Raw genomic sequence first — 16123 nt, 5'->3', positions numbered from 1 at the left:
ATTTTGAACCATAACAAATGAATAAGCTTGTTTTGTCAGAACATTAACATCATGTTGCTATCCACAACTCATACTTATTAATACTTTAAAATAATATGTATTTTAAATGATAGACATCCCACACAAAACCAGTCCAACGTCATGGGAGGGTGGCGGGAGGAGTTGGCGGCAGGTTGCCAGGCCATGTGTCCCCGAAGCCAGCGAGGACAAGTCAGAAGGTAGCGACGAGTCAGGGGGTAGCGACGAGTGGAACGCCGCTGCAGCTGGCAAGGCGGGCGTCCACGAACTGGCCACATCGATGGCCGACGAGGAGGCAGGCGTGAGCGAGACCAGAACCTCAGCAGCCATAGAGTTTCACGCCAAAGTCCTGGTCGTTGCTGCTGATGGCGCGGGGGGGGGGGGGGGGGGGGGGGGGCGTCCATGGACTGGCCACATTTGCGATCGACGAGTAGGCAGGCCGCGAGCGCCTGACGGGCACTTTCGCACCAGGTGACCAGGCTGCTGGGCTGGAGGTCGAGCAAGCAGCTGCTGGGCTATAGGCGAAAGTGGCGGCGAAGGTGGCCTCGTCGGAGGACCCACTGGAGGCAGAGGTGGTGTTGTCGTAGGACCCACTGGAGGCGAGACTGGAGGTGGAGTTGTCAGAAGACCCACTAGAGGCGAAACTGGAAGCGGCACTGGAGGTGGCGTTGTCGTAAGACCCACTGTAGGCGAGACTGGAGGTGGAGTCGTCAGAAGACTCACTAGAGGCGAGACTGAAAACGGCACAGAACGTAGCCGGCTGCCCCAGCCGGAGCCAGAGCTGGTGGCTGGACGTAGAGCTGGCAGCGGCGGCCTAGCTGGACGTACATCTGGCGGATGTGTTGGAGGAAGGAGCTGTTGACCCAAGACCTGAGCGGGAACAAAAGCTAAGGGTAGGTGGGTTTTGGAAGCCGGGTTTTGGCTCCACTCACGCTTCACGTTCCCTATTGCTGCGGTGTGGTGTTAATTGTTACTTCTCCACACCTTCTGTGTGTGTCTGTTTTTCACACCTTAAAGGCCTACTGAAACCCACTACAACCGACCACGCAGTCAATGGTGAAATCTTAACATTGCAACACATGCCAATACGGCCGGGTTAACTTATAAAGTGCAATTTTAAATTTCCCGCTAAACTTCCGGTTGAAAACGTCTATGTATGATGACGTATGTGCGTGACGTCAATCGTTAAAACGGAAGTATTCGGCCCCATTGAATCCAATACAAAAAGCTCTGTTTTCATCTCAAAATTCCACAGTATTCTGGACATCTGTGTTGGTGAATCTTTTGCAATTTGTTTAATGAACAATGAAGACTGCAAAGAAGAAAGTTGTAGGTGGGATCGGTGTATTAGCGACGGACTACAGCAGGGGTCACCAACCTTTTCGAAACCAAGAGCTACTTCTTGGGTACTGATTAATGCGAAGGGCTACCAGTTTGATACACACTTAAATAAATTGCCATAAATAGCCAATTTGCTAAATTTACCTTTAACTCTATGTTATTATTGATAATTAATGATATTTATCTTTGTGGAAACACTGATCATCTTAATGATTTCTCACAATATATATAGAAACAGATAAATATCAATATGCAACACTTTATTTTTATATTTTCTCTAAGTGCACATTTTTCAAATTGAACATTTTCAAATGATCACTTTTAAGACAGTCTTGTGAAATCACAATATCCCATTTTAACTAGCTAGCCACTAACATTTTTTAACAAATCATGAATTACTTTGCACCATGTTTGTACAAATAACTCATGTAAAATACAAAAGTCAACTCTCAAATTTTGAAATAAATCATGTCACACTTTGAACTGGACACCAAATCTGTTATCTGTTTCTTTATCAGTTAGTGAAGACCAAGTCTTTAAAATATTTTCTTGGATTTTTAAATTTTTTTTGAGTTTTGTCTCTCTTAGAATTAAAAATGTCGAGCAAAGCGAGACCAGCTTGCTAGTAAATAAATAACATTTGAAAAATAGAGGCAGCTCACTGGTAAGTGCTTGTCAAGTGTTTCACTTTTTTCACTGTGCTTATCCCACACTTGAAGGGATGTACCAATGCTGAATGTGGCTTCTGGATTTCACTCAAAAGACCAGACCGTAGTTACTTTTTTCCTTTTATTTTCCTTTAGTTTGCAAGTTTTTCCAACGAAGAAACAGCTTATTTTTTCTTCTTTAGTCTTTTTAGCAGTCTTTAGCAGTGTTAGTAGACTTTAGTAGACTTTAGTTTCTTTAGCTGTCATTAGCTGTCTTTAGTAGCCTTTAGTTTTCTTTAGTAGGTGAAAAACCTTTAAGGACAAAACACCACAAGATTAACATGCTGTAAAAAATCAATCAATTATCAATCCCATAATTTACAATTATTAATCAGGCTATCAAACACTTAACAATTAAACAAGAGCAAGAAAATGGATTAATATTTTCCCTTTAAGTTAATTCAGATTTTAAATAAATTGTCTCAACATAAATGCACCAAGATACATATAAAATACATTTAACACCAGAAACACAATAGATAAATGCAGCAGAAAACCCAATATGCAAATACATAAATACCTAACCAATTAACCACCTATTTTAGATACATATTTAAAATCCATATCTAATATAAATATATTATTAATTTAGCAGTGAAACACTCAATCTTAAATGCTGTCTGCTGGTAGAAAAACACCCCTTTTCTATGCCCTCACTAGCAGCCAATGATCCAACACAGTTAAATCCAACACTTTAAGTTGAGCGACTTCACCCTCCTGATGAAGCAAACTGCTCCAACATTTATCAAACTAAGCAAAGAATATCAACACTTCCTTACCAAACAACAGTTACACAAAACACCGTGTGTATTTAGCCTCCAGACTAAGCACGCTACATGCACACAACTCCCCGCACCCCCCCATCTCACCAGCGCAACAGGTGCGCCACACCCACAAAGAGAAATAAAGTGCAATCTTACCGGCTGTCCGTTCAGCTTTTGGTTATAGTACACTTTTGGCACAACTCTGTGTTATCTGTAATGAACCAAACCTTTCTCCACTCTGCGCTGGCGTCTTTTGTCCTCCTTTATTTGACACAGCTGTCTAATTACCGGGCTCGCGCACCAGCAGACGAGACGGGAGCGCGCCGTATTATACCTGCGCGTGAACGTAAACTGATAATGCCGAATTATATACATTTCCTGGGGTTGCCTAGGTGAATAGGGATGTAGATGTGCTCTAAAATAAAAGATAATTTTATTAAGTGGGGTTTGGCTGGTTGCCAAGCAGCCGCAGTTACGCGCTCGCGCATCAGCTGACGAGAGTGCTGCTATTTGAGCTATTTTTAGAACAGGCCAGCGGGCGACTCATCTGGTCCTTACGGGCGAGCTGGTGCCCGCGGGCACCATCTCCGGGCCGCCGACCGCATCTATGATCGGGTGAAGTCTTTCGTCGCATATACATATACATATATATATATATATATATATATATATATATATATATATATATATATATATATATATATATATATATATATATATATATATATATATATATATATATATATATATATATATACAGTATATATATATATATATATTGTATGTATGTATGTATGTATATATATATATATATATATATATATATATATATATATATATATGTATATATGTATATATACTGTATATGTGTGTGTACAGTATGTGTGTAATACCGGTATGTATATGTTGTTATATACATGTAGTCTGCTTTTGGCCCCCTGCCAAAAAGTTTGGACACCTTTGACATAGATCATCGCTGATTCTCCCAGAAAACCCAACAGTGCCCACCCCTACCAAGCCAGTGAAGAGGTCAAACGTCTTTAAAGGCCTACTGAAATGAATTTTTTTTATTTAAACGGGGATAGCAGATCTATTCTATGTGTCATACTTGATCATTTCGCGATATTGCCATATTTTTGCTGAAAGGATTTAGTATAGAACAACGACGATAAAGATCGCAACTTTTGGTATCTGATAAAAAAAGGCTTGCCCCTACCGGAAGTAGCGTGACGTAGTCAATTGAACATATACGCAAAGTTCCCTATTGTTTACAATGATGGCCGCATGAAGTGAGAGAGATTCGGACCGAGAAAGCGACGATTTCCCCATTAATTTGAGCGAGGATGGAGAAAGATTTGTGGATGAGTAAAGGGCAAGTGAAGGACTAGTGGGGAGTGGAAGCGATTCAGATAGGGAAGATGCTGTGAGAGCCGGGGGTGACCTGATATTCAGCTGGAAATGACTACAACAGTAAATAAACACAAGACATATATATACTCTATTAGCCACAACACAACCAGGCTTATATTTAATATGCCACAAATTAATCCCGCATAAAAACACCTAGGTGTTTGTTATGCTAGCTCCTCGCTACTAGCTCGAGCTAGTTATAGCTCGAGCGGGTAATATGGACGGGATCCCGTCCATATATCCCGCCAATACAATTCAAACACCTGCACAACACACACACTCACTCAGCCCAAAGAACCGTTCACCTAACCCAAGGTTCATAAAGCTTATATATTTAATCAAAGTTACGTACACGACACGCACGTACTGGCAAGCAATCAAATGTTTGGAAGCGCGCGGGTGGGACCTGATATTCAGCTGGGAATGACTACAACAGTAAATAAACACAAGACGTATATATATACTCTATTAGCCACAACACAACCAGGCTTATATTTAATATGCCACAAATTAATCCTAATGCTAGCTCCTAGCTACTAGCTCGAGCTAGTTATAGCAAGCGATCAAATGTTTCGAAGCGCAGCTGTGTACTCACGGTATCGGAACTGTGTATCCAAATCAAAGTCCTCCTGGTAAGAGTCTCTGTTGTCCGAGTTCTTCGATCTTGACTGCATCTTTCGGGAATGTAAACAAAGAAGCGCCGGCTGTGTACGTGTTGCTGCTGACTTCCCTCGCAAAATAGACGCTTCGCACCGACAACTTTCTTCTTTGCTTGCTCAGCTTCTTTCTCCATAATGCAATGAACATAATTGCAACAGATTCACCAAAACAGATGTCCAGAATACTGTGGAATAATGACATGAAAACAGAGCTATTTCGTATTGGCTTCAATGGTGTCCGAATACTTCCGTTTCAATGATTGACGTCACGCGCATACGTCATCCTCAGAGGCGTTTCGAACCGGAAGTTTAGCGGGAAATTTAAAATTGCACTTTATAAGTTAACCCGGCCGTATTGGCATGTGTTGCAATGTTAAGATTTCATCATTGATATATAAACTATCAGACTGCGTGGTCGGTAGTAGTGGCTTTCAGTAGGCCTTTAAGGATAAATGGAACAACCTCACACAGTTTGTGGAATCGGGTGCAGAAAACTAACAACAGGGAAAGGGGGAGGGACTTATGCCGTAAAGCAAGTCAGCACGTTTGTAGTTTTTTGTGTGGCAGGGTTCCTGCCACCCTCCTTAAAGTCACTAAGTGAAAGTGATACAGACCCCTCAGGCCATGACAGAGGTGTCATTTAGTTGAATGACACCTCTGTCATACAACTAGTTTTGTAAATCCATGTATCATCCCAAAAGTTATGGAAATATTTTATAAAGGTTGAAAAGTTACTTGGTGTTCTTTTAAAACATTTAAAAACAAACATAAAATTAAGAAACAAAAATAACTGTTTTTTAAAACAAGGTTTTCACACAAATACAAACCCCAAAACCGGTGAAGTTGGCACGTTGTGTAAATCGTAAATAAAAACAAAAAAAAATATTTGCTAATCCTTTTCAACCTATATTCAATTGAATAGACTGCCAAGACAAGATACTTTACGTTCGAACTGGAAAACTTAATTTTTTTCAAATATTAGCTTATTTGGAATTTGATGCCTGCAACATGTTTCAAAAAAGCTGACACAAGTGGCAAAAAAGACTGAGAAAGTTGAGGAATGCTCATCAAACACTTATTTGGAATATCCCACAGGTGAACAGGCTAATTGGGAACAGGTGGGTGCCATGATTGATGAAGGAGGGTCCGGCCGATAGTCGAACCTCAGATTCAAGAGGAGCAATGTGGATTCCGTCCTGGTCGTGGAACAACTGACCAGCTCTTTAATCTTGCGGGAATCCTGGAGAAGGCTTGGCAGTATGCCTATCCAGTCTACATGTGCTTTGTGGATTTGGAGAAGGCGTATGACCGGGTCCCAAGGGAGATCTTGTGGGAGGTGCTGAAGGAGTACAGGGTGAGGGGAACCCTGCTGAGGGCCATCCAATCTCTGTACAACCAAAGCGAGAGTTGTGTCCGGGTGCTTGGATGTAAGTCGGATCCGTTTCCAGTGGTTGGTTGGTCTCCGCCAGGGCTGCGCTCTGTCACCTATCATGTTTGTGATTTTCATGGACAGGATTTCTAGGCAGAGTCGTGACTCCCTCATTACAGACAAAATGGAGGTAGCAAGCAGACTTTACGCCTTTTTCACCTGCATAGCCGCAACTCTTGTCAACAAGCTGTCCCACCACTCTGGTCGCTTTGGTGTAGAACACTTAAAGCCTTCTACAGAAAGCTAGGAGTATCCAACAATGATTTAAAATTAGAAATGGTCACAGCTGATGAGGTGCTTAAAAAATTGAGCGCGCTCCACCCAAACAAGGCCACCGGCCTTGATAATATTCCATCCAGATTCTGTCGCATCTGTGTGATCATGTTTTGTTTAAGTTATGTTCTACTTGGTTTTGGACTCTTTTTAGTTCCTGCTTTTCATTCCCTTGTCTTGTTTCCATGGTTACCCATTAGTTTTCACCTGTCCTCACGACTCACGCACCTGTCTTTAATCATGTCTGTGTTATTTAAGTCCATTGTTTTCCTGTTGTTCGTCCTGGCGTCCTCACACATTCAGCACTCTGCTTCATGTCGTGTCACAGTTCTCTATGTCAAGTAAGTTTGTGTTTATTGTTCATAGTTTTTGTGCCCACGTGCATGTCTTTTGTTTCATAGCCAAGTTTGTTACCTCCTCTGTGAGCGCCTTTTGTTTATTTCTTTTTTATTGTTAAATAAACATGTATTCAAATTCACGCCTCGCACGCGCCAATTTTCCTTTGCACCACGGGAGAACAAACCACGCCACAGACCCAGTCCTGACAGTAGGACGCCAGCAGAAAAATTCTCCCGCAAGAAAGTTGGTCAGTTTGGATGAGGCTTCTTGGGAGGTGCTGCGCGCCATGGAGATCGAGACGCTGCGCTTTTCCCCCAGGGAGCGCAGGGGGATGATGTGGGGGAATGGAGGCAAGCTGGTGCCAATCGGTGCGTCGTTCCCGTCCCGAAAGCGTCGCCAAGGACGAGGGAAGACTTCCGCGAGCCGGCAGGACACGCCGCTCCCACAAGCCCCTCCCCCTCCGGGCGGAAGCAAGCCACAGGCAGCCCGGCGTCACCCTGATGACATCACAGACCAGGATTTTTTTTTCAAGACTTTTTCTTGTGATCACTCACCTCCAGCAAAAGACTTTAAAGACATGATAAGACATTACCAAGACATGTTTTTAGAAATAAGAGCATGTCAAGCCAAGCCACCCAAATTTCATGACCCGCCCCCCAAGACTCAAGCCACGCCCATGTCACAACATGTTTCTTTTTTTTCACCCACTCAATCACATGTAGAAAAAAAAGGACATTTTGGACAGTTTGGAGGGGAAGATTCTGCCCCCCCCCCTGACCTCCCTCCACCCACCCCAAAAGACGGTTCCAGACCGCAGGGAGCACGTCTAGGATCCGCTCCTTGAGGGGGGGGCTAGGGCTGGGGACTGTTCAGGTGGGGTCGCTTTTCGTCACGCCAAGCCACAGCCTCCAGCACGACCACCACCACCACCAGTTTTTCGTCACGCCAAGCCACAGCCTCCAGCACGACCACCACCACCAGTCTTTCGGCCTGCTAAGCCGCAACCTCCGGTTCGGTCACCACCACCGGTCTTTCGGCCTGCCAAGCCGCAACCTCCAGCTAGGCCACCTCCACCTGCTCCACGCCCAGCTCCACGCCAAGCCCCACCACGCCAAGCGCCACCAGTACCTGCTCCACGCCAAGCGCCGCCAGTACCTGCTCCACGCCAAGCGCCGCCAGTACCTGCTCCACACCAAGCGCCGCCAGTACCTGCTCCACGCCAAGCGCCGCCAGTACCTGCTCCACGCCAAGCGCCGCCAGTCGCAGCTCCACGCCAAGCGCAGCTCCACGCCAAGCGCCACCCGTGGTAGCTCCACGCCAAGTGCCGCTACCTGCTCCACGCCGCCAAGTGCCGCCAGTCGCAGCTCCACGACCCCAAAGTGCCGCCAGTCGCAGCTCCACGATGCCAAGTGCCGCCAGTCGCAGCTCCACGACGCCAAGTGCCGCCAGTCGCAGCTCCACGACGCCAAGTGCCGCCAGTCGCAGCTCCACGACGCCTAGTGCCGCCAGTCGCAGCTCCACGACGCCTAGTGCCGCCAGTCGCAGCTCCACGACGCCTAGTGCCGCCAGTCGCAGCTCCACGACGCCTAGTGCCGCCAGTCGCAGCTCCACGACGCCTAGACCCCTCAAGCCAAGACCAAGTCCAAGACCCCTCAAGCCAAGACCAAGTCCAAGACCCCTCAAGCCAAGACCAAGTCCAAGACCCCTCAAGCCAAGACCAAGTCCAAGACCCCTCAAGCCAAGTCCAAGACCCCTCACGCCAAGACCAAGACCCCTCACGCCAAGACCAAGTCTGCCAAGACCAACGCTGCCAAGACCAAGACCCACGCTGCCAGGACACGCCACGCCAAGCTTTGCCGCCCGACGCACCACGCCAAGCTTCGTCATCTGCGTCTGCCACGTCGACGAAGCGCCTGCCTTCTCGTCGGCCATGGATGTGGCCAGTCCATGGGCGTCCGCCACGCCAGGTACGCCGACCTCCTCGTCGGCCACGGATGTGGCCAGTACCTGGTCGGCCGCCACGCCAAGTGCGGCCACCTCATCGGCCATGGATATGGCCATTCCCGGGTCGCCCACCTCGTCAGTTACAGCGGTGGTCTACACGTCGCCGCCACCTGATTATGCCCCGGTGGATACGGGGACACGTCGTCTGGCAACCCACCGCCATGTCCCCCTCCCGCCCTCCCATGACTATTGATCATTGTTTTGTTTTTATTTTTGTGGACATCTGGTATATGTCCTTAAGGGAGGGGCTCTGTCGCATCTGTGTGATCATGTTTTGTTTAAGTTATGTTCTACTTGGTTTTGGACTCTTTTTAGTTCCTGCTTTTCATTCCCTTGTCTTGTTTCCATGGTTACCCATTAGTTTTCACCTGTCCTCACGACTCACGCACCTGTCTTTAATCATGTCTGTGTTATTTAAGTCCATTGTTTTCCTGTTGTTCGTCCTGGCGTCCTCACACATTCAGCACTCTGCTTCATGTCGTGTCACAGTTCTCTATGTCAAGTAAGTTTGTGTTTATTGTTCATAGTTTTTGTGCCCACGTGCATGTCTTTTGTTTCATAGCCAAGTTTGTTACCTCCTCTGTGAGCGCCTTTTGTTTATTTCTTTTTTATTGTTAAATAAACATGTATTCAAATTCACGCCTCGCACGCGCCAATTTTCCTTTGCACCACAGGAGAACAAACCACGCCACAGACCCAGTCCTGACAGATTCCTCAGGGACTCTGCCTCCATCATTGCCCCAATCATCACGCACATAATCAATCAATCAATCAATCAATGTTTATTTATATAGCCCTAAATCACAAGTGTCTCAAAGGGCTGTACAAGCCACAACGACATCCTCGGTACAGAGCCCACATACGGGCAAGGAAAACTCACCCCAGTGGGACGTCAATGTGAATGACTATGAGAAACCTTGGAGAGGACCGCATATGTGGGTAACCCCCCCCCCCCCCCCCCCCCTCTAGGGGAGACCGAAAGCAATGGGTGTCGAGTGGGTCTGCCATACTATTGTGAAAGTCCAGTCCACAGCGGATCCAACACATCAGCGAAAGTCCAGTCCATAGTGGGGCCGGCAGGAAACCATCCCGGGCGGAGACGGGTCAGCAGCGTAGAGATGTCCCCAACCGATGCGCAGGCTAGCGGTCCCGACTCTGGACAACCAGCACTTCATCCGTGGCCACCGGACCTGTGCAACTCCCCCTCCATAAGGGAGAGGGGCGCAGAGGAGAAAAGAAAAGAAAAGAAACGGCAGATCAACTGGTCTAAAAAGGGAGTCTATTTAAAGGCTAGAGTATACAAATGAGTTTTAAGATGGGACTTAAATGCTTCTACTGAGGTAGCATCTCTAACTTTTACCGGGAGGGCATTCCATAGTATTGGAGCCCGAATAGAAAACGCTCTATAGCCCGCAGACTTTTTTTGGGCTCTGGGAATCACTAATAAGCCGGAGTTCTTTGAAAGCAGATTTCTTGTCGGGACATATGGTGTTGGATTTATTATGTGTATTTGTTATGTGTATATGTATTTATGGCGGACTTACCTGGGACTTTAAGATGGGCGGGGCTACCACTGACAGGTGACCATGTACGTAGCTTTAAAAATGGCGTCATTGTTTCGTTTGTAAAAAACAGCGTGCTTCGTCACCAGCATACCCCACTGGTAAGATAATTTTGTTATATCCGCTTTTCTTTGTTAGATCAGCTGAATTATTGTTTAAAGTCCATGCTTGCCCGCTTCCTTGCTTTTGTGTTTGCTGTATGTCTGCTATGTCCGCAGCGCTTGTTGTGCGGCTGACTTGCTGCGTCACAACCAGCGCAAACACTCACTGTTTAGTTTTTAAACAACGTTGGCAAATTTAAAAGTAATGTGCGGATTGAAATCTGTTGGATTATATTGTTGTCACGTAGCGTGTGTCCGGCTGCGTTTGAGAGTTCGAAGGTTTGAGTTAAAAATACCGACACCGGCACTTTACTTCCTGGTTTTGGCTGATGGGATTTTAGTTCTTTTGTGTAGTTCTGCTCATATGTTTAATGTGTGCCTCAAACAGAGCGCCGGTGTTTTATGTCTTTTTAGTATGTTTGTCCATGACATTATGGTGACATTATAAATAATTCTGATTACATTTAAAACATTATATGACATAAATTAATGGTGATAATAAAATGTAATGCTAAAATTAATAAGTTAGGATAAAATCACAGTGATTGATAATATGTCATATCATGGTTGATAACATTATGGTTCAGTTGATGAATTCATGTCTATTTACATTATGATGATTCAAGATAGATACATTGTTTTGTTATGTTCATGTTTTGATGATTCAAGATAGATACATTGTTTAATTATGTTCATGTTTTGATGATTCAAGATAGATACATTGTTTTATGTTCATGTTTACTTTTAGGTTATTACCTGCTACTGCTACTGCTACTACTGCTGCAGCTGCTGCTACTACTACTGCTGCTGCTGTTGCTGCAATAAGTACTAAATAAAACAAGCAAAGAATGCACAGCGAGTAATTCCTTTCATGCTGAGTGACGACCCCTATTCAGAGGGCCAATACGGAAAAAACTGAACATATGGTACAATACAATCGGCAAGATTGGTCGTAGAGGTGAACAGCACTGTGTCCCCCCCCCCCTCTCAGTAAGCTGTTGAGTCCCCCAAGGCAGCATATTGGGGCCTTTACTGTTCCTAATATACACTACCGTTCAAAAGTTTGGGGTCACATTGAAATGTCCTTATTTTTGAAGGAAAAGCACTGTACTTTTCAATGAAGATAACTTTAAACTAGTCTTAACTTTAAAGAAATACACTCTATACATTGCTAATGTGGTAAATGACTATTCTAGCTGCAAATGTCTGGTTTTTGGTGCAATATCTACATAGGTGTATAGAGGCCCATTTCCAGCAACTATCACTCCAGTGTTCTAATGGTACAATATGTTTGCTCATTGGCTCAGAAGGCTAATTGATGATTAGAAAACCCTTACGCAATCATGTTCACACATCTGAAAACAGTTTAGCTCGTTACAGAAGCTACAAAACTGACCTTCCTTTGAGCAGATTGAGTTTCTGGAGCATCACATTTGTGGGGTCAATTAAACGCTCAAAATGGCCAGAAAAAGAGAACTTTCATCTGAAACTCGACAGTCTATTCTTGTTCTTAGAAATGAAGGCTATTCCACAAAATTGTTTGGGTGACCCCAAACTTTTGAACGGTAGTGTACATAAACGACATGTCATCGGCATGCTACTGTGAATTGTTCTTGTTTGCAGATGACTCGGCCTTGCTGGTATCAGAAACTTGGAGAAAATCCTCAGTGCTGAGCTCTGTAGAACTTACACCTGGCTCGCTGACAACAAGCTATCCATACACTTGGGTAAAACGGAATCCATCCTGTTTGGGTCCCACATCAACCTTAAGAAAGTCAATGACTTCACTATAAAAGTGGGTGACATTGTTATCACCAGGAAGGATGAGGTCACCTGCCTAGGTTCTATTCTAGAGGCTAATCTTTCCTGTGATAAAATGGCAACCAAGGTAATCAAAAAGGTCAACCAACGAACGAGATTTCTCTATAGAATCTCCTCTCTGGTCAACAAAAGCACCATGAGGATTCTGGCGGGAACTCTTGTTCAACCCTTTTTCGATTACGCATGCACCTCCTGGTACCCTAGCACCTCCAAAACCCTCAAATCTAAACTCCAAACACCCCAGAACAAGCTAGTCAGATTACTTCTAGACCTCCACCCCAGATCTCACTTCACTCCTACCCACTTCTCCAAAGTGGGCTGGCTCAGGGTGGAGGACAGAGTAAAACAACTTGCACTGAGCCTAGTCTATGAAATCCACTACACCTCCCTGATACCGAAGTACATGTCAAACTACTTCCTTAACGTAAATGACCGCCATAACCACAACACCAGGGGGAGCTCCACTAACCACGTTAAACCCAGATTCCGATCTAACAAAGGTCATAACTCATTCTCTTTCTATGCCACATCAATGTGAAATGCGCTCCCAACAGGTATGAAAGAAAGGGCATCTGTAGCCTCCTTCAAAACCGCAATAAAAGTACACATGCAGGCAGCTACAACCCTAAACTAACACCCTCCCCGGATTGTTAATAATCAAATGTAAACAATCTAATCAAATGTAAAGATTCAAATGCAGATACTTTTTCTTATGACTTCTGATCTCTCTCTCTCTCTCTCTCTCTCTCTCTCTCTCTCTCTCTCTCTCTCTCTCTCTCTCTCTCTCTCTCTTTCTCTCTCTCTCTCTCTCTATGTCCACTACTTGCTGTACATATCCTACCAAATCAGACCTACACTGTTCCAATATCCATTTCTCTGTTCTCAATTGTTGATGACTGATGATAATCAACCGTGGCAGGCCAAGGACCAGATGGGGGGATTACATCTCCTCTCTGGCCTGGGAACGCTTTGGAATTCCCCAGGAGGAAGTTGCTAATGTTGCTCTGGAGAGGGAAGTCTGGGGGTCTCTGCTGAAGCTGTTGTCCCCGCGACCCAATTCCGGATAAGCGGTTGAAGATGGATGGATGGATGGGTGCCATGATTGGGTTTAAAAGCAGCTTCCATGAAATGCTCAATCATTCACAGACAAGGATGGGGCGAGGGTCACCACTTTGTGAACAAATGCGTGAGCAAATTGTCCAACAGTTTAAGAACAACATTTCTTAACAAGCTTTTGCAAGGAATTTAGGGATTTCACCATCTACTGTCCATAATATCATCAAAAGGTTCAGAGAATCTGGAGAAATCACAGCACATAAGCGATGATATTACGGACCTTTGATCCCTCAGGGGGTATTGCATCAAAAAGTGGCATCAGTGTGTAAAGGATATCACTACATGGGCTCATGAACACAATTTAGAAAACCACTGTCAGTAACTACAGTTGGTCGCTACATATGTAAGTGCAAGTTAAAACTCTACTATGCAAAGCGAAAGCCATTTATCAACAACACCCAGAAACGTTGCCGGCTTCGCTGGGCCCGAGCTCATCTAAGATTGGACTCATGCAAAGTCGAAAAGTGTTCTGACGAGTTCACATTTCAAATTGTTTTTGGAAACTGTGGCAGTTGTGTCCTCCGGACCAATGAGGAAAAAAACTGGCGCAAAGTTAAAAAGTCAGCATCTGTGATGGTATGGGGGTGTATTAGTGCCCAAGGCATGGGTAAATTACACATCTGTGAAGGCACAATTAATGCTGAATTGAATATAAGTTGAAAAGGATTTGCAAATCATTGTATTCTGTTTTTATTTACGAATTACACAACGTGCCAACTTCACTGGTTTTGGGTTTTGTATATTACAATAATCTTTCCTTTTAATGTGAAATAATATAGAAATAAAATATAATACATGTGATATTTAAATAAAACAAATGGATTTAGAAAACATACAGCATTTATCTACCCTCCTCTGGTGTCTTATTCTTGCCTGAATTGTAGAAACTACCAGGGAATGTATAATAATTCCAGGACGTTCTGAGACAAAACAACAACAACAATTCCCACTGACCACTCTTCGCATGGTGTTCCTGGCAGCGTACTATGTAGAGAAAGCGAGGGCTCTCGGGGCAGAAAGGCAAGAGCCCCATCTGGAAGACGGTCGGGACCACCGTCAGCCCCAACAGGAGAGGCCATAAGTCCTCACTGCCGAGTAGCGACTCCAGGCCCAAAACCTAGGTCAGAAAATGTTTTTCATTGTCATTAAAAATGTTGAAATGAGCTACACAAGCAACGCTTACCATTGAATGCCGAGTAACAGGCTTAACTTCTTTTTGAATTTTGTGGTTACAAAAAAAGGCACTTTTTTGAAGAAAATTTATTTTTTCTTTTAAAGATTTAACAATTTTAACCTAAGGGAAACATTTTTATCTCATATAATTAGGCTATTGTAAAGTACAATGTTTATTTATATGAAAAGTACGGAGCCCCTAAAGGGACATGGGAATTTTTTTTTTTTTAGACATGTATCTCGTGGCCACGAGAAAGTATCTAGTGGCCACGAGAAACTTTTTATTAAAAAAATAAAAATAAAAATAAAAAAAATTATTTATTTATTTATTTATTTATTTGTTTTTTTATAAAAAGTTTCTCGTGGCCACGAGAAAGTTTCTCGAGGCCACGAGAAAGCATTGGATGCGTGCTGATGGTTTGGTGTGTGTTAAAATGGCAGTTTAGGAGTTAATATGGCTGTATTTCCAATTAGGACTTTCCCCCATGTGTGTTGTGGCAAAATGTGAATGCTTGATTAGTAGGTGTGAGACAAACACTTTATCTTCCTGGTTATTGTAACGCTACGTGTTTGACATTATTTAAGACTTTATCATGCCCGGGAAAGGACAGTTTTCCTCTTCTGTGGCTGTGGGGGGTGGGCGTGGCTTGCGGACCTGCAGCGAAGCGGAGTGTGTCAGTTAGTCCGATGTTGATGTGATCAAACTTCTTTCTTGCTTGGAAGATACACACACAATTGTAACTGTTATTTCTTCCTGCAAATAATAAATATGTACAACGTGTTTGGATGTATTCATTTATGTAAAATTGTCATTAAATGTAATATTGCCTGATACGACGTACGTAATATTTTGATATTTACACATCGCATATTTACACACGCGCATCTGACTAGAATACCCTTATGTGCATTACATATATCAACATCAACTACCTACTGTACTGTTTACTTGTTGAAATACCCTTTTTAGAACAAATATCTACCCACATAATTTATATGTGTATATATAATATATATATATATATGTGTATGTATGTATATATATATATATATATATATATATATATATATATATATATATATATATATATATATATATATATATATATATATATATATATATATATATATATATATATATATATATATGTATGTATGTATGTATGTATGTATGTATGTATGTATGTATGTATGTATGAGTTTCTGGTGCGCACGAGAAAGTTTCTCGCCACGAGAAACTTTTTATAAAAAAAAATAAATAAATAAAAAAAAATAATATATATATATATATATATATATATTTTTTTTTAATAAAAAGTTTCTCGTGGCCACGAGAAAGTTTCTCGTGGCCACGAGATACATGTCTAAAAAAAAAAAATTCCCATGTCCCTTTAGGGGCTCCGTAG

At 43.5% G+C, this 16123-nt stretch overlaps 1 protein-coding gene across 3 annotated transcripts in view; it reads right to left on the bottom strand.

Moving 5' to 3' along the window:
- Positions 1–421: 421 nt before the first annotated feature.
- The window catches only part of LOC133662293 (solute carrier family 2, facilitated glucose transporter member 4-like), a 39018-nt gene continuing 23316 nt past the window's right edge, over positions 422–16123 (bottom strand). Inside the window, exons 6-7 of one of the 3 annotated variants that reach the window (XM_062066178.1) lie at positions 14499–14661; positions 422–888 (exon numbers count right to left, since the gene is read on the bottom strand). In XM_062066178.1, the coding sequence (XP_061922162.1) occupies positions 833–888; positions 14499–14661 (219 nt within the window). In that variant the 3' untranslated portion in view covers positions 422–832. Of the gene's footprint in view, positions 889–14151; positions 14662–16123 lie in introns of those variants that run through there. The other 2 variants (XM_062066177.1, XM_062066176.1) reach the window with 2 other exon arrangements.

The sequence above is a fragment of the Entelurus aequoreus genome, linkage group LG12, assembly GCF_033978785.1.
Source record: "Entelurus aequoreus isolate RoL-2023_Sb linkage group LG12, RoL_Eaeq_v1.1, whole genome shotgun sequence".
Lineage (NCBI taxonomy): Eukaryota > Metazoa > Chordata > Actinopteri > Syngnathiformes > Syngnathidae > Entelurus > Entelurus aequoreus.
Note: the sequence above shows the minus strand (reverse complement) of the source record. Positions and strands in the feature narration are given on the sequence as shown.